The sequence below is a fragment of the Papilio xuthus genome, unplaced genomic scaffold (genome assembly GCF_000836235.2).
Source record: "Papilio xuthus unplaced genomic scaffold, Pxut_1.1 DF826923.1, whole genome shotgun sequence".
Taxonomy (NCBI): Eukaryota; Metazoa; Arthropoda; class Insecta; order Lepidoptera; family Papilionidae; genus Papilio; species Papilio xuthus.
In genome coordinates this window covers 3,537,025-3,551,415 of record NW_013531726.1, presented here as the reverse complement: position 1 = coordinate 3,551,415, position 14,391 = coordinate 3,537,025, and the positions used below count along the sequence as shown (strand labels likewise).

The 14,391-nt window shown below is 31.8% G+C and overlaps 1 protein-coding gene across 1 annotated transcript; it reads left to right on the top strand.

Annotated features, from left to right (window-relative positions):
- NGR-A33 (neuropeptide receptor A33) lies at positions 1-7,967 on the top strand. Its single transcript, XM_013318393.1, has 10 exons — positions 1-183; positions 413-555; positions 701-914; positions 1,902-2,036; positions 4,854-4,931; positions 5,560-5,707; positions 6,201-6,397; positions 7,058-7,161; positions 7,597-7,689; positions 7,888-7,967. Exons 1-9 carry the CDS (start codon positions 44-46, stop codon positions 7,641-7,643), a joined length of 1,206 nt encoding a protein of 401 aa, XP_013173847.1. The 5' UTR covers positions 1-43; the 3' UTR covers positions 7,644-7,689; positions 7,888-7,967.
- The last annotated feature ends 6,424 nt before the right edge of the window (positions 7,968-14,391 follow it).

Sequence of the window (14,391 nt, the reverse complement as noted above, 5' to 3'; positions counted from 1 at the left end):
GAATTGAGAAGTGATAGTTAAAGTGATATAAACGGTTGAAGAGATGGACTCTGAAATGGAGATACAGAACTTTTTCAATTGCACTCAGCACATACTGGGTCAAGACACGTCGTGGGAGAATCTCAATGTGTCGCAATTGCTGGACATGTTGCCCAAACAGTTACTGGAAGATGTAAATTTGAAGTAAGTTTTATCGGAAATATTTTTGATATTGCTTAGATTTTCTACACTTATGTATTTAATTGTATTTTCTATCAGATGTCTGTGTTACCTTTATTGTTGTTAAATTTAAAATAAACTAACTATATCCTAGAGAACCACTCAACAGTGATTGCGCAGCGTCCTTCCAAGACTTACCGTCCGAGCTTATGTTCGTAACCTTAATCTGCATTTCTAATTTTATCGTTGACAGAGTGACACTCGGCAACTGCATGGGTCTAGGCAGAAGACCGTACAGCCCACCATGGTGGGGTCAATTCGCCTGGCTCATTGTATTCGCAGTAATGCTTTTACTCGCGATAATTGGAAATACATTAGTTATTTGGATTGTACTCGGTAAGCCTTGCTTGACTATATCCTTAATGAGGCATTTATTAGAGCTACTTCTATCTTAAAGCGTTCTTTTTTGAATAACTTTAGAGGCTTATAAAGAGAATAGACAAGACAATTTATTCTAATGCCTTTATATTTCTTTTTGTAGCCCATAGACGAATGAGAACCGTGACCAACTGTTTTCTGGTAAATTTGGCTGTGGCGGATCTTCTAATGGCAACATTAAATGGAGCTCCGAATTTTGTCTTCTTGGTAACAGCGAATTGGCCTTTCGGTTCAATTACTTGCAGAGCCAGTAACTTCACAGCTAACTTGACTGTATCAGCAGGAGTTTTCACTCTTGTAGCCATTACAGTTGATAGGTAAGAAAGTATTCTTTTAATATTCATGCATTAATTTAAATATTTATCTTTTTAATTTATAGAAATTAAAAGACACGATATGTTTATTTACTTTTGATATCAGTCAAGGTCAAACATCGAAATAACTTGTAAACCAGTAAACAAGTTGTCATATTATTGTTAAAATGAAGAAAAAAAAAAATACTCAAAGTTACTAAGGATTCCTTTATCGAAATACGATCTGCAATCTTTATCAAAATAAGATTGGACAAAAAAACGTTTGTAATCTTACAGCGTCACGGTCGAAATAAATTCCTAAAATCTGTAGTTAGAAAATTTTTGATTCATTACATCAGTCAACGTGTAACCAAGTTGTAAATAATGATTAATGAATCAACGTAATTGGAATTTATCGTGCATCAAAGCATTAAACTATACACGTAATGAATTGGAAGATCCAATTACATTGATGCCTATGACGCCTAGTTTGATGAAAAGCTCTATAGTATACAGAGGACTGTAAAACTTAGCACAAGTTGTCCTTCGTAGAAATAAAACCGTTTTTAATACATCATGGCTTTAATCGTTTACTAAGAAGGTACGCGATAATGAGGGGGATGTAATACTATCCATTGACTAATGATCTTTATTTTTAGCGGTATCCTTAAAAGGGTTACAGAGGCGTCATCGGTCGAGGTTTACGAAGGTTATAGAATAATAAGATCTCTTGTAAGACAGACTTTACACAAGCGATCATAACATCCAAAGTAAATATAAGAGTATAGACAGTGGATGTGATCTGAGATTCGCTACCAACACAAATATAATAAAGTGTTTATTGTTCTTGCAAAGATAAGATATTTTTGCCAAACTGATAATAAAATTCAATATTCGTTTAATAGCTTAATCAGAGGTATTTAAGAAGTCTGTGGAGTACGATACATAGGGTTTATTGCATATTTTCACAGATATTTCTCGTTTATACTAATTTCTGAATCTTTTGTTTAGATACGTGGCTATAGTGAAACCTTTGCAACACAGGCTCAGTAGAAGAGTTGCGCGCGCAGTACTATTCAGTGTGTGGTGTTCTAGCATTATACTAGCATTACCTACTCTGCTTTATTCGGACACTTATACCAAAAAGTAAGTATTATGACCTAGAGATTGGTTAAGGCTAATGTCAGCACTCTGGGTACTCCTTAGACTATCAAATTTATTTTAATAAACTGAACATAAACTATTCTATAGCATTTAGAGAAGAAAAGGGAAGCCCATAAACCTCAGACGATAGTCTAGAAAAAGGCTAAAACCGATTGACAAAATAAGTATATCGTTGCAGTATTTCTATTTTATAGAGGGGGTTAATTTTTTATTTCATTACGTAATGTTAATTCCGGCTGTTATCGTTTTATCCGGAAGGGCCAAGATTACGAATTTCCATTTTACGCAATCTTGATACTCACGCACGATTACGGGAGCTCTTAATGACTTCCTTAACATTATGTCACTAACTTCTTACCTACAAACGATATGTGTCAATAAATATAAAAATAAAATCAGAGTGCTTTTGTCACTTATAGGCTTATGTGATAGAATTATTGTACACAATAGTGAATAGTAATATTAATGAATTGAATCAAGAAAAACTATAAAGAGAAGAGTTAATTATAATAAAAATTTTCAAACCGGTTGATAATGTTCATTTCTCTCAAAATTCTTCAAAGTTATTTTACAATGGTTCCTAAAAAATAACCTTCGCTTTTTTAGTATTTCGCAACATTTAATTCTTGTAAAACATCTTTATGTACCGTAAGTTTTATGACATAAATAAATATCACAGTTGCTCTATTTTTGTAGCAAAATTATACGATGAAGCGCATTAACTGCGTTTCAACTCTCAAATACGCCCAAGCTGTAACCGAACGCCGTACACGTATTTTATTCCGGCCATTTCCCCTAAGCTTTCAGCATTCTTAATGCACTTTGTGGCTAATGGATAGAAAACTTGCTACAAACGAAAACTAGATTTTACTAGCAATATTTGTTATTCATATACTTAGTTATCTGACTAGTAATATCCAGAAGTAGTGACGATAAATGTGTTATTAATGATTTTAAAAGAAAGAAACTATACATCTGAACGACACACAGAAAACAGGCGTGAAGTGGAAGAAATTCCGCGTTTCGTCTGATGAGTGTGCGTCCCGGAGGCCTAATTTAGTCCTCTTTCCCTTCCCACCCTTTTCTTATAAGGGAAGGATGGGCAGTGGAAGTGGACTTTCCGGATGAGAGGATGCATGAAAAGGGAAAATATTTTCTTTCTGTGCATCCTCTCCTCCGTCGATTAAAGGTAGGCAACGCATATGCAATTGCGTATGTCTATGGGCAACGGTCACTTTGCTACTTCAGCGATTTAAGGTGGCCGCTCGCTCGTTTGCCACCTTATGATATAAAAAAAAAAAAAAAAAAACGAAAAACGTTGCCAATAAATTGATTTAGTAGACTACATACCTAACAAGCTGTCGCCCACGACTCCGTCGGCGCGGGATTAAAAAAACTTATCAAGTAGCCTATGTGTTCTTCCACTTTTTTTAAAACCATAAACGTATGACAATTATTCAAAGAAAAAATTCAAAGCCCATGAAAGCTTTTTGGTATAAGAAATTTGTTCCGTATCAATGCAAAAAATGTTTAATCCCCAAAAGAAAATGACTATATAAATGAGTCCGTCTAATAAGAATTGCGTCACCATCTATTTAGGTTTATTAGTATGCATCGTATCGTCTATCGATAAGGCATGTAAATGCGTAGGCACACTCAAGGCCTTCATTTAATCCTGCTCACATAAAATAGCTCAACTGCCAATAGAGATAGTAAGGCCTTTTCCGGCCAAGCCCACTCCCATCAGCTTGTTTTTAGCTAAAGTGTAAATTACCTTTGTAACAAAATTTATATAAAGTAAACAGCAGAAGTACTACGATCTTTATTATTTAACTAACTTTTGCCCGCGACTTCGTTCAGATGGAGTTAAAAATAAAAACTGGCAAATAGTGTATGCTTTCTTCCAGACTATAATCTACATCTATGCCAAATATCGATACGTAATAACAAACATCCATCCATCCATCCAAATTTTCATTAATTATTACTTACTTTTATAATAAAAGATTTCATTAATTATCATGAAATAAAAAAATGGTTATCTCTAGAGAAATCTCTAATTAATCGAGATTCTTAATTTATTAGTAGGGTTAAGAATCAGAATGTTTATTTTAAAATAAGTTACAGAAAAAGTTCCTTTTAAATTATTAATTAATTAAGACAAAAACCTTATATAACATACGGCAAAAAATTAATAGGACGAAGATAAAATATAAGGTATTATATAAATAAATAATATGCTCGTAACCCCTCCATTAGGGGAGACAGAATTGTGAAGTAAAAGTTTCGCCCTTTGGGACACAAACGTGACCTATGTTTGATATTTGTTTTGCATAGATTGTATAAAAGTTGATAATAAATTAAATGCATAACAAGGAACAGAGTATTTTTACATTTTTTATGCCTTTTAAATATCAAAAAGTCTAATATATGCTGATTTCACTCCTTCTTAGATAAAGTGTGGTCTACACGACCTAGCCATACTTTATTCGGTCTTCCACTAGTTTTATATCTATACTACCTATCGCCCGCGACTCCGTCCGCGCGGAAGTATTATTTGTTGTATTCCAATAGCGATGAAATTTTAAGTTCAGCTAATTTTACTCATGTTATAAGTGAGCAAGATTAGATGGATGGATGGACGTGTGTATCTCCGGAACGGCTGAATGGATTTTGATGTAATTTGGGATAAATATGGAACATAGTCTGGAAGAACACATAGGCTACTTATTATGTTTTTTTTTAATTCAGCGCGGACGGAATCGCGAGCGACAGCTAGTAATAGAATATAATTTTCAGATACATAAATGGCGAGCGAGAGATATGTTTTATCAAATGGCCCGACGGCAGTTACCCTACTTCTAAGACAGATTACTGGTAAGACAGTTATTAATTGCTTTGCTTATGTTTGTAGGTAAACATTCTGTGTGTATTAGTTTCGGTCAAAACTTCCCTATCACTCATACTTACGAAGTTTTACTCATACCTATGTTTTGTTTATTAAGCTACTTATGTAGCAATCAGAACATATTGAAGAACGTTTTAGAAAATAATAAATCATCATCAACCTGCCCTTATTCCTACGGAGGGTCGGCACAGTATGTACTACTCCTCCATACATCTCTCTCAGCCGTCATATCTGAATCTACCTCCTCTTATACATATCCTCTTTCACACAATCCATCCATACTTTCTTTGTTCTTTCAATACCTTTGTAGACATCCACATTCAATCTAAATATTTTTTTTTTAATTTCAGCATTAAGAAAAATAACAAATGTAATGGATAAAGTTTGATTAAAATTATAATATTTGCATGTTAACAACCATTGTTATGTGTAAATTTATAAACGTGTTTAAGAAAGTTATTTTTACTTATTCCCGAAATACCATGATTTATTCTCCGTTCTAAGAAATGCACTCAACTATACTGTTTGGCTCTACCGTTGTTCATTTGAATAACAATGAATCTTTGATGCATATTAATGAGGATATTATAATTTTAGCTACAACTTAGTGTTCTTATCTGTGACGTATGTGGTCCCTATGTCGGTGATGGTGTGGGCGTACGCACAAATGAGTTCGGCGCTGCGAGGTCATGGCATCGGTGAGTGCACGCATCACCAAATGCAGATTGTTCGCGCCAAAAGAAAGGTAAAATATATGAATACTTTTTTACATAGTTTATGGATAGAGTGAGTTGGTTGTAATGTAAAAAAAATATATATAAAAGAAAAAATTTAACCCTTTTTAGTAAAACGGATCAGCGATTTAAATTTCAATAAGAGAATCTTATCATATTTTTTCAACTTCTAAAGAGTTTCTTTTTTGATAAGAGACTGTTATTTAAACATTTTTCTTAATAACAATAAAATATAGACGAAACATGCATACAAAATAATATTGTTATCTCAGATTTTTCAATGAGATCGAAACGGTCTTTGTTCTTGTATCAAAGTATCCGTTGAAAAGCCACGGTTATCTTTAGAATCGCATTGACTATATTTGTTTCTGGATTATTGATTTACTTGTGTAAGCTTAAATTTTGTCCTAAGTTATGGTTCACCACCAAGGATACTCGAATGAAAGGAAACGAACCAAAGACAGCTTAGTATTATTATCTAAAGTCGTGTCTATTTCAACTTAGGTGGTGCGTATGTTTGTCTTGGTTGTGGTGGTATTCGCAATGTGCTGGTTGCCGTACCACGCGTACTTCGTACTGGTGTACCACCATCAATCACTGGCTTCAGCACCATTCGCGCAACACATCTATCTGGCTTTCTACTGGCTAGCCATGGCCAACTCTATGTTCAACCCTTTGATTTACTATTGGATGAGCAACAAGTGAGTATATATAAAGTGATGAAATATTTATGTCACTATTAGGAGCCAATATGAACAGCTTCACTGTAGCGGTTGACGTACATATACGGACCGCAGTTTGGCAATAATGCTGCCCGTGTACATCCTCCCTTATTATAATCGCTTATGTTTTCGCACAAAGCTACACGAAATAAGTGATACAACAAAGCACATCTGTTTTATGATTAATATCATAATGGTGGCTGTATTCTGACCATTAGAAATCGTACTAAATCAAAGCTCAAAAGCAGCGTCGAAGTGAACGAATAAATCAATAGGCCGCTGCTAAATTTAAACTCGTATACCGAGGAATGAAATGTATTTCCATTTAATTAGAAAAAATATTGACGCGATGACATTTGTTGTACTTTTTGTTTCGAGAAAAAGCTTGGTTTTTTAGTTCTAACATTTATACTATCAGGAAAACGTTATTAAAAAAAATGATTATTCAACATTTCACATAATAGATGAAAGCGCCGAACAAAGCCGCAGCAAATAATTTGATAGTTTAAAAGGCGGTTTACCGTTCATACTTATTTCAACTTCTATGAATGTGATTGTATAGAATTAATTATTTTATTTTAATAAATTTGAAAGTATTTGAATTATGTGATGTCCGTTAAAATAAAAATGTTATTACAGGTTCAGAGTTTACTTTCGGATGGCACTTTGTTTGTGTCGGTCAGTGAAAAATTCGACGCCCGATCAATTAACAAAACAATTTGAATTGAACAAATCTCTCTCTGGTAAGCTTACATTGAAAATGTTATTTTTTGTACTTTACTTGTAGATAAAAATAGGTTTTGCTATCATAAACAACTTATACACAATATTTCAATAATATCATCACTCTCATCTCTATGTAGAGTAGGTAAAGAATGTTCTTATTAATTTATCTCTATTAGCCATCATATGTGAATTCATTTCCTTATTCCACATGTCGCCTTTCACGTAATCCATCTACTTCTTCTCCATACTTTCTTTTTTTTCTCTACTTTTATAGCCATCCAAATTCATTCTAATTACTTTCCTAATTATGGTCTTCATCTCTCCGCGTAAGATCCATATCCGCCAATCTCTTGGTTTCCAATTTGCCAGACAACGTCTTTTAGATGAATTGACAAATTAGAATGTCTTGTCTTTAAATGTTAATACTATTCAACTTAATATATTTGGTTTAGTGAGCCAGAGGCATTTTCACGGGGCGTCGTCGTGCTCGCGGGCCTGACACTCGGACAGACGGTGCAAGCTGTCTCGATCAATGCCTCTACATGGTACGGAGATCCTTTTACGATTGAAATAAATCCAGTATTGTGTTACGTTTAATCTATTTTTTCACGTTTTACAATTACCAAGCGTCCAGTAATTTGCAGTGAAATAGTTAAAATGACAAATAAAGAATATAGAATATGTCATAATGCCTAATTTATAATATTGTGTTCTATATAATTAATGAAATGTTTTGTTCACAGAAGATTCAAAGCCAAATCACATAAACGGCAATGTGTTGAGAATACATGCCAACGGTTCAAGAAGTAACGGCGCGAGAAATTACCACGAGGTCGAAGATAAATTGTAGATGTGAAGAATAAACTGCAAAGTTATGATGAAATTTTGTACATGTAATTGAAATCATAACGCATTTTCCTAGATACGAAGATTTCCAAGCAAAAAATCTGTGATGTTCTCTTTTGAGTTCAAAATAATGTCGATTTTCACCGCTTTTCTTAATTTAAAGATTTTTTTGATTTTAAAGATTGATAGTATATTATATTTAAGATAATATATAACGTTAGCATTTTAATATTTATTCTTATAAAAAATTGTCATCATCTTAATGTAAAAACTTGTTAGTACATAATATGTATAATTATATATATTCGGAAAAATCTATAAAATTTTGAATCAATTAAATTAATATAATAAATGTTAAATCTGTGTAAATAAAATGCCAAAATTGAATAATAAAAATGTTATTTAAACGATATATGTTTTTTTTAAAATAGTCTTTTTCTAATTATGCGAATAATAATCTGCTCGTAGGGAAGGTTGCTTACGATTACGGATATCCCTTAGGTCCAATCCAGGTACAATCTAGTCTATCTACTTCGCCTATAGATAAGTACAAGAAGTACACGAAGGACATATGTTGATGTTAATTCAACTCGGACTAGTGATGTGCCAGAACCCGCATATTCTAGCCGATACCCGCAAGAAGAAAAAGATAAAATTTTAGCGAATCGTTAACTGATTCTCCAGTCCATATTCTAAAAACTAAGTATTTTTCTAAAACTAAATTCTTTAAAAATTACCTAGAGTTAAGTTCAGAGTAGAATAGTCTATCTTTTAGGTAGAATCTAATACTTCTGATATTATCTTTTGAGAAAGACTTAAAACCCACACAGCTGTTGCCAATGTCAAATTTATTGGGAGAAAAATAAAAATTTCATTTTGTTCTCACATGACGTAGTAACTCTAAATATTTTATTTTTTTAAGACATTCTAAAGAAATTAAATAGAATTTAATGGTAAAATTTTATATTTATTTAACCTTAAGAAATATTAGAAAACAAAAGTAAAGGTTTCGTTATAAAAAGTTGAGCAAGTTTATAAATGGTATATATACATTTGAATTCACTATTTTATGTTGCATATTATAAGTAACGAACGAGATCTTTGATGCAATTTAGTTTTTTTGCAAACGACGTGCAAATATAACTCACATAACATGTTTATTCTATAATTAAAAAACTTTCCTTAAAGGCCGGCAACGCATTTGCGGTTCCTCTGGCGTTGCGAATGTCCATGGGCGTCGGATCAAATAATATTAGGCAATTCGTTGCTCATTTGCCCCCTTCTCCTATAAAAAAAAATTAAACATTTGAACCTTCATTGTCTCATGAATCGATAAAAACCCTTTAATTTTATCATCCGCTAAACGTCTAAATATATTGTCTCTGTGGCTCGAGATGCCTTTAACGATATAATTCTCAGAACAATACGCAAGGAGAATTCATTACACTCTTACCACGCAGTAAGAGAACTGTTATAGTACTTGAATGTTACGATCGATTATTGGAAAGTTGCACTATGTACGCTGTATATAATATACATTGATAGTATATAAACATACAGAGCAAGGTAGACTCTGTCCACGAAAAATATTTCGTATAAAGTAATGTCACTCAAACTGATAGAGTTTCGTTAAAAGATGACAATCGAAAGTGTCAATTAGAATAATGATTATTGGGGTAAAAAGGGTCCGACGAACGGTTACGCAAATCATTGTCTTGTCCCGTTATTTGGGAGTTACAACATATTAGAGCATTTGGTTCGATAAGAACTCTTTGGAATTGGATATACATTTTGTATTATGTTCCATTAACTATAATTATTTTTTAAAACTCAGCCTTCAATGAAATTGCATTTTGCATTTAAATGAATTAAACATTTTATTACTTTTGGAAGACAATATAATGGATGTTGTAATTAATATAAAGGTTTGCTGGTACAAAAACTCCTAATGCTTTTAGTACTTCGTATTGTTAAAATAAGGAAATTCCCTGCGGGCAGTCAAGGCTACGGCTATATAAGAATCACTTTTGTAACAATAAATAAAACAAAATTTATCTCTAACCTAAAGGACAAAAAGCAGTGTTATAAGGAAAAAGTGCGAGATAATACCTAATATTGTTATATGTGTTAACATAATATTTTGAGAGCCGGTAATGTGTATCGAAATATTTTCGTATGTAGTTATACAATTTCATAAACTTTTTCTATGGTCATTATATTTTTTTTTAAATCAAGGGTTGTCACTTTACAATTCTTATGTCGTTGCGACGAGAAAATATTTTACTAGTGCATTAAATCCAAAGGGTCTTAACAATTCATTTCCTACACTTTGACGTTTTTTGATGTGAATATATTTCAATATTAGCTGTCGCCCGCGACTCCGTCCATGCGAAATAAAAAAAAACACAATAAATACCCGACGCGTTCTTCCAGACTATGTTCTACATCCACGCCAAATTTCATCAAGATTCGTTGAGCCGTTAATGAGATACCTACAAATAAACATCCATCAATCCATCTAAACATTCGCATTTATAACATTACAAGATTATAAAAAGCAAAGTATTTTTAATCTTTTTAACTATAGTTATAGATTACTTAGTCCAGTACAGACTTTACATTAATATGATAGTAAAACAGTTTGTCATTTGACCTCATGCTTGAATTATGATAAGAACATCAATTTGGATATCGTGGCTTATTGAAAATAGACACGCAAAAACATAATAAGCGTTAACATAAATACAATGAAGGAAAAATCCCGTAACATTCAAAGGAAAATCGTTCATAAAAATAGACAGTCTCGAAACCTACAGTTTTAATTAAAGGAGTAGGATATTGATCTTAAAACAATGGAAAAAACACGGTTCAGAGAATTCCCGTTGTTTGTTGATTTTCTTTAGTGATTGTATTATAGTCAGATATAAGTGGCGATCTTTTAATCTTACTAATGTTAAAAATGCGAATGTTTAGATGGAAGTTTATTTGAAGGGATCTTAGGCTGGTACCTGGATGACCTCGCTTTGCTCGGTATTTTTTTTAAATTGTTTTTTTTTGGAAATTATATTTAAGTAGGAATTACTAATAAAATGATAAAATATGAATAATATTTTTCGATCTTACCGATAGAAAAAGTTAAGTTTTTGTTTAAGTTGATAATCGATAAAACACGAATAAAATGACGTTTTCTAAAAATGATTCCTAGCTAGATCGATTTGTCGCCCCCGAAACCCCTATATACTAAATTTAATGAAAATCGTTGGAGCCGATTCCGATATTCTATATATATATATATATATATATATACAAGAATTGCTCATTTAAAGATATAAGATAGAAATTTGGCAGATACGTGGAATATAGTCTGTAATAACACATAGGCTTCTGATTAGGTTATTTTAATTCCGCGCGGATAGAGTCGCGGGCGACAGCTAGTCTTCTATATTTCTATATAAATTATTCATAGCCCACCATATAGTTAATAACATTTACAGCGTGTTTACAGTTCGCGTGCTCTGACACAGATAAGAAAATAAATCGTGGAAATTTACATGTATCTAGTAAGTAATCATACATATTAGAAAACGCTGTTATTCATAATTGTTTCTCGATTAAGTAAAGTACAATATCACTTTAACCAGTATTGTGGAAAATCCTTATGGTCGTTTGAGTAAAGTAATTTATTAAAATAAATTCACAGAAATTACAGTTTGCTAAAATAAAACAATAATCTAATATTAAGTTATTAGTTGGCATAAAAATAAAATTGCTAATTCATAGTTTATTGAAAGAGTTATTTTAAATTTTGCACAGTATTTAGAGAGAAGGCACACAATTTTTTTTATTAACTTTAAGAAGTTCGCTATTCTAAAAGTTAACGCAATTGTATAAACGTCTTTCGGAAACAATAACACAAAAATGCTTTTGTAGAAAACAATATTTTGTAGGAATTATTTTTATTCCTTAGAAGAGAAAATTATTTAGAAAATGTAGAATTTTATCTAAGCTTATTATTAATTTATTATCTTGCCAACCACGGGATATATTTTTGAATAAAATCTATTTAAATGTGTGTTTTAATTCTTTATAAATTTCTACCTTAGAAAAATGTTACTCTTTTCTCTAACTTTTCATTTTGGTTACATTTATTTGAATGTTTTTGAATCACGAAACGCTTTATGAAAAGAGCTTGTTAAAACTTTTAATTCGTTACAAAAGTTTTACAAAGGTTTTTGTGCATTTAATTATGTCTGAGTGTAAAGGAACCGGTTAGTAAATAAAAGTGTGCGCAGGTAAAAAGTTTGTAATTATATTTTAATTAGAAAAATATAAATGAATTCGAACATTTAAACAAACGAACTGATAGTTTTAACTACTCTGCCGAATACTGATTATATTCATAGCTGCCTAAATGTTCACTTGTTTGATAGTAATTTGAAATAAGACGTATTTAGGATATATCTTAAGCTTATAATACCGATGTTAGAACAATCAGGGGAGACACATAAGCAATAATTAATTGGAAACAGTAAGCGATCTCTGTTCGCGTGTATACAGTTCTAATGGTTTTGTACTTGTATATATTGGTTCCTAATGAATCTAGAAGAGTGTGTCGAATAGGCAAAGACATAAGTATTAAACAGCGATTTGCTTTAAAATAAAGAACACGTGATCGAAAAGTATCAATTTCGTTTACACTTAGCTTTTTAGTAACTTACGCGAAGATTTTTACTTTTCAACACGATATATAATATTACTACTAATGTAAATACGTGTCAGGAAATAGCAATATTGAATTGTATATTTTTCTACGCGATCTTTTAGCCCGAAGCTATCCTATTCATTTGAAAATCTCGTTAATAACGAACTTTTTCCGGTTATCCAAATAAGATTGCTACCGTAATAAAATAAATTAAAGGAATTGCTAATTAACTTTGGCAATATTCGTTAGAATTTTGTAAAGGTAAGCGATGCTTGTTTTAATCTTAAATTAAAATTCATTTAACTGTACATTATATATATTTGAATAAAAAAATATAAAGCCTTCGATTTGACGTTCATGAAACTTTTGATAATGCCTTACATTTGAATATTGTGTTAATATACATGGTATAAATATAAAAGATAAAAACACGGATCTTAAGCAAACAATAACTTAAGTAATAAAAGCTTAAGCTAGTAAAATATCTGAAGCTTCACAGGAAATGTCACAAATTCAAGTTAAAGCTCTCATTCCGTATTATGTACGTCTGGAGGAAACGGAAAACGCTGGCTATTTTCATATCCTTGTGTTGCGTTAACATTGAAAGGCTTTGTGAGATTAGATAAAATGATTTATTAGAAACACGTTTCTGATGCTTTGAAATTTTAAAATGTAATTGTGTTTTGTTGTACAAATATAAAGCATGTTTCATATATCACCAAAGAAAAATTATAAAGTAATTAAAGTTCTTTTGATTCATGTTCCGAGGTTATTATTATAACTTATTAAACCAAGGACACTTAACTATAAATGTAGTTACCATTAGGAATTTACTGTTCATCACGGCCCCTATTAGATATGCATGTTATCAAATTTTTAGACATTATTATTTAGGATCACTTAGAGAGAATGGCGCGCTTTCGTTACCAATTCAAGTGTCCGATTAATTATAGTGAGGGGACATAAGCGTTGATATATTAATAAGGCTAGTGTTGCGCCGATACACCGAAACAGTCTAGGATTTTCTTCCTAACAAAATGCAGACTCTTTTTTTACTAAATTTTATATTTATGTGTACAAAAGAGACAGTCTGGAAGGCTTAAATTTTGACCTTGTACTCAATACCGCAGAGCGAATAAAGTCACCTTTCGCATTTTATTCTAATGAAAATAAAAACCTTTATGAACGAGGGTTTATAGAACATTCCGCACACAATTGTAGCGCCAAATGTTAACCCAGAAAAATAAAAAGTAAAGTTTGTTTAAGAACCATTTTTATTCAGTGTAAAGTAATTGCAATATCTTTTGTTAAATATGTTTCCTTAAATAAATAATTAGATTCATGTGGTTAATGACATTCTCCCAGCAGAGCAGAAATAATCTTATCTTACTAATATTATAAATGAGAATGTTTAGATGGATGGATGAATGGATGGATGTATGTTTTTTTGAAGGTATCTCCAGAACGGCTAAACAGATCTCGATGAAATTTGTCATACATATAGAACAGTCTGGAAGAAAACATAGACTACTAATTATGTATGTTTTGTTATTAATTTCGCGCGGACGCAGTTGCGGGTGACAGATAAATCTTAGTTTTTTTCTTGAAAATGGACCTTAAACGATTTCGACCACAGACTGTGTGGATATTATGAGAGACAACGACACAAAAAAAAAATCAAACATATATAAACTCATTC

What these genes read in the sequence shown, in the direction of transcription:
- NGR-A33 (XM_013318393.1), top strand. Translation starts at nt 44, where the DNA reads ATGGACTCTGAAATGGAGATACAGAACTTTTTCAATTGCACTCAGCAC. An exon ending in GTAGCCATTACAGTTGATAG is followed by an intron (nt 915 to 1,901) that starts GTAAGAAAGTAT and finishes TCTTTTGTTTAG; the next exon opens with ATACGTGGCTATAGTGAAAC. An exon ending in TTGTTCGCGCCAAAAGAAAG is followed by an intron (nt 5,708 to 6,200) that starts GTAAAATATATG and finishes ATTTCAACTTAG; the next exon opens with GTGGTGCGTATGTTTGTCTT.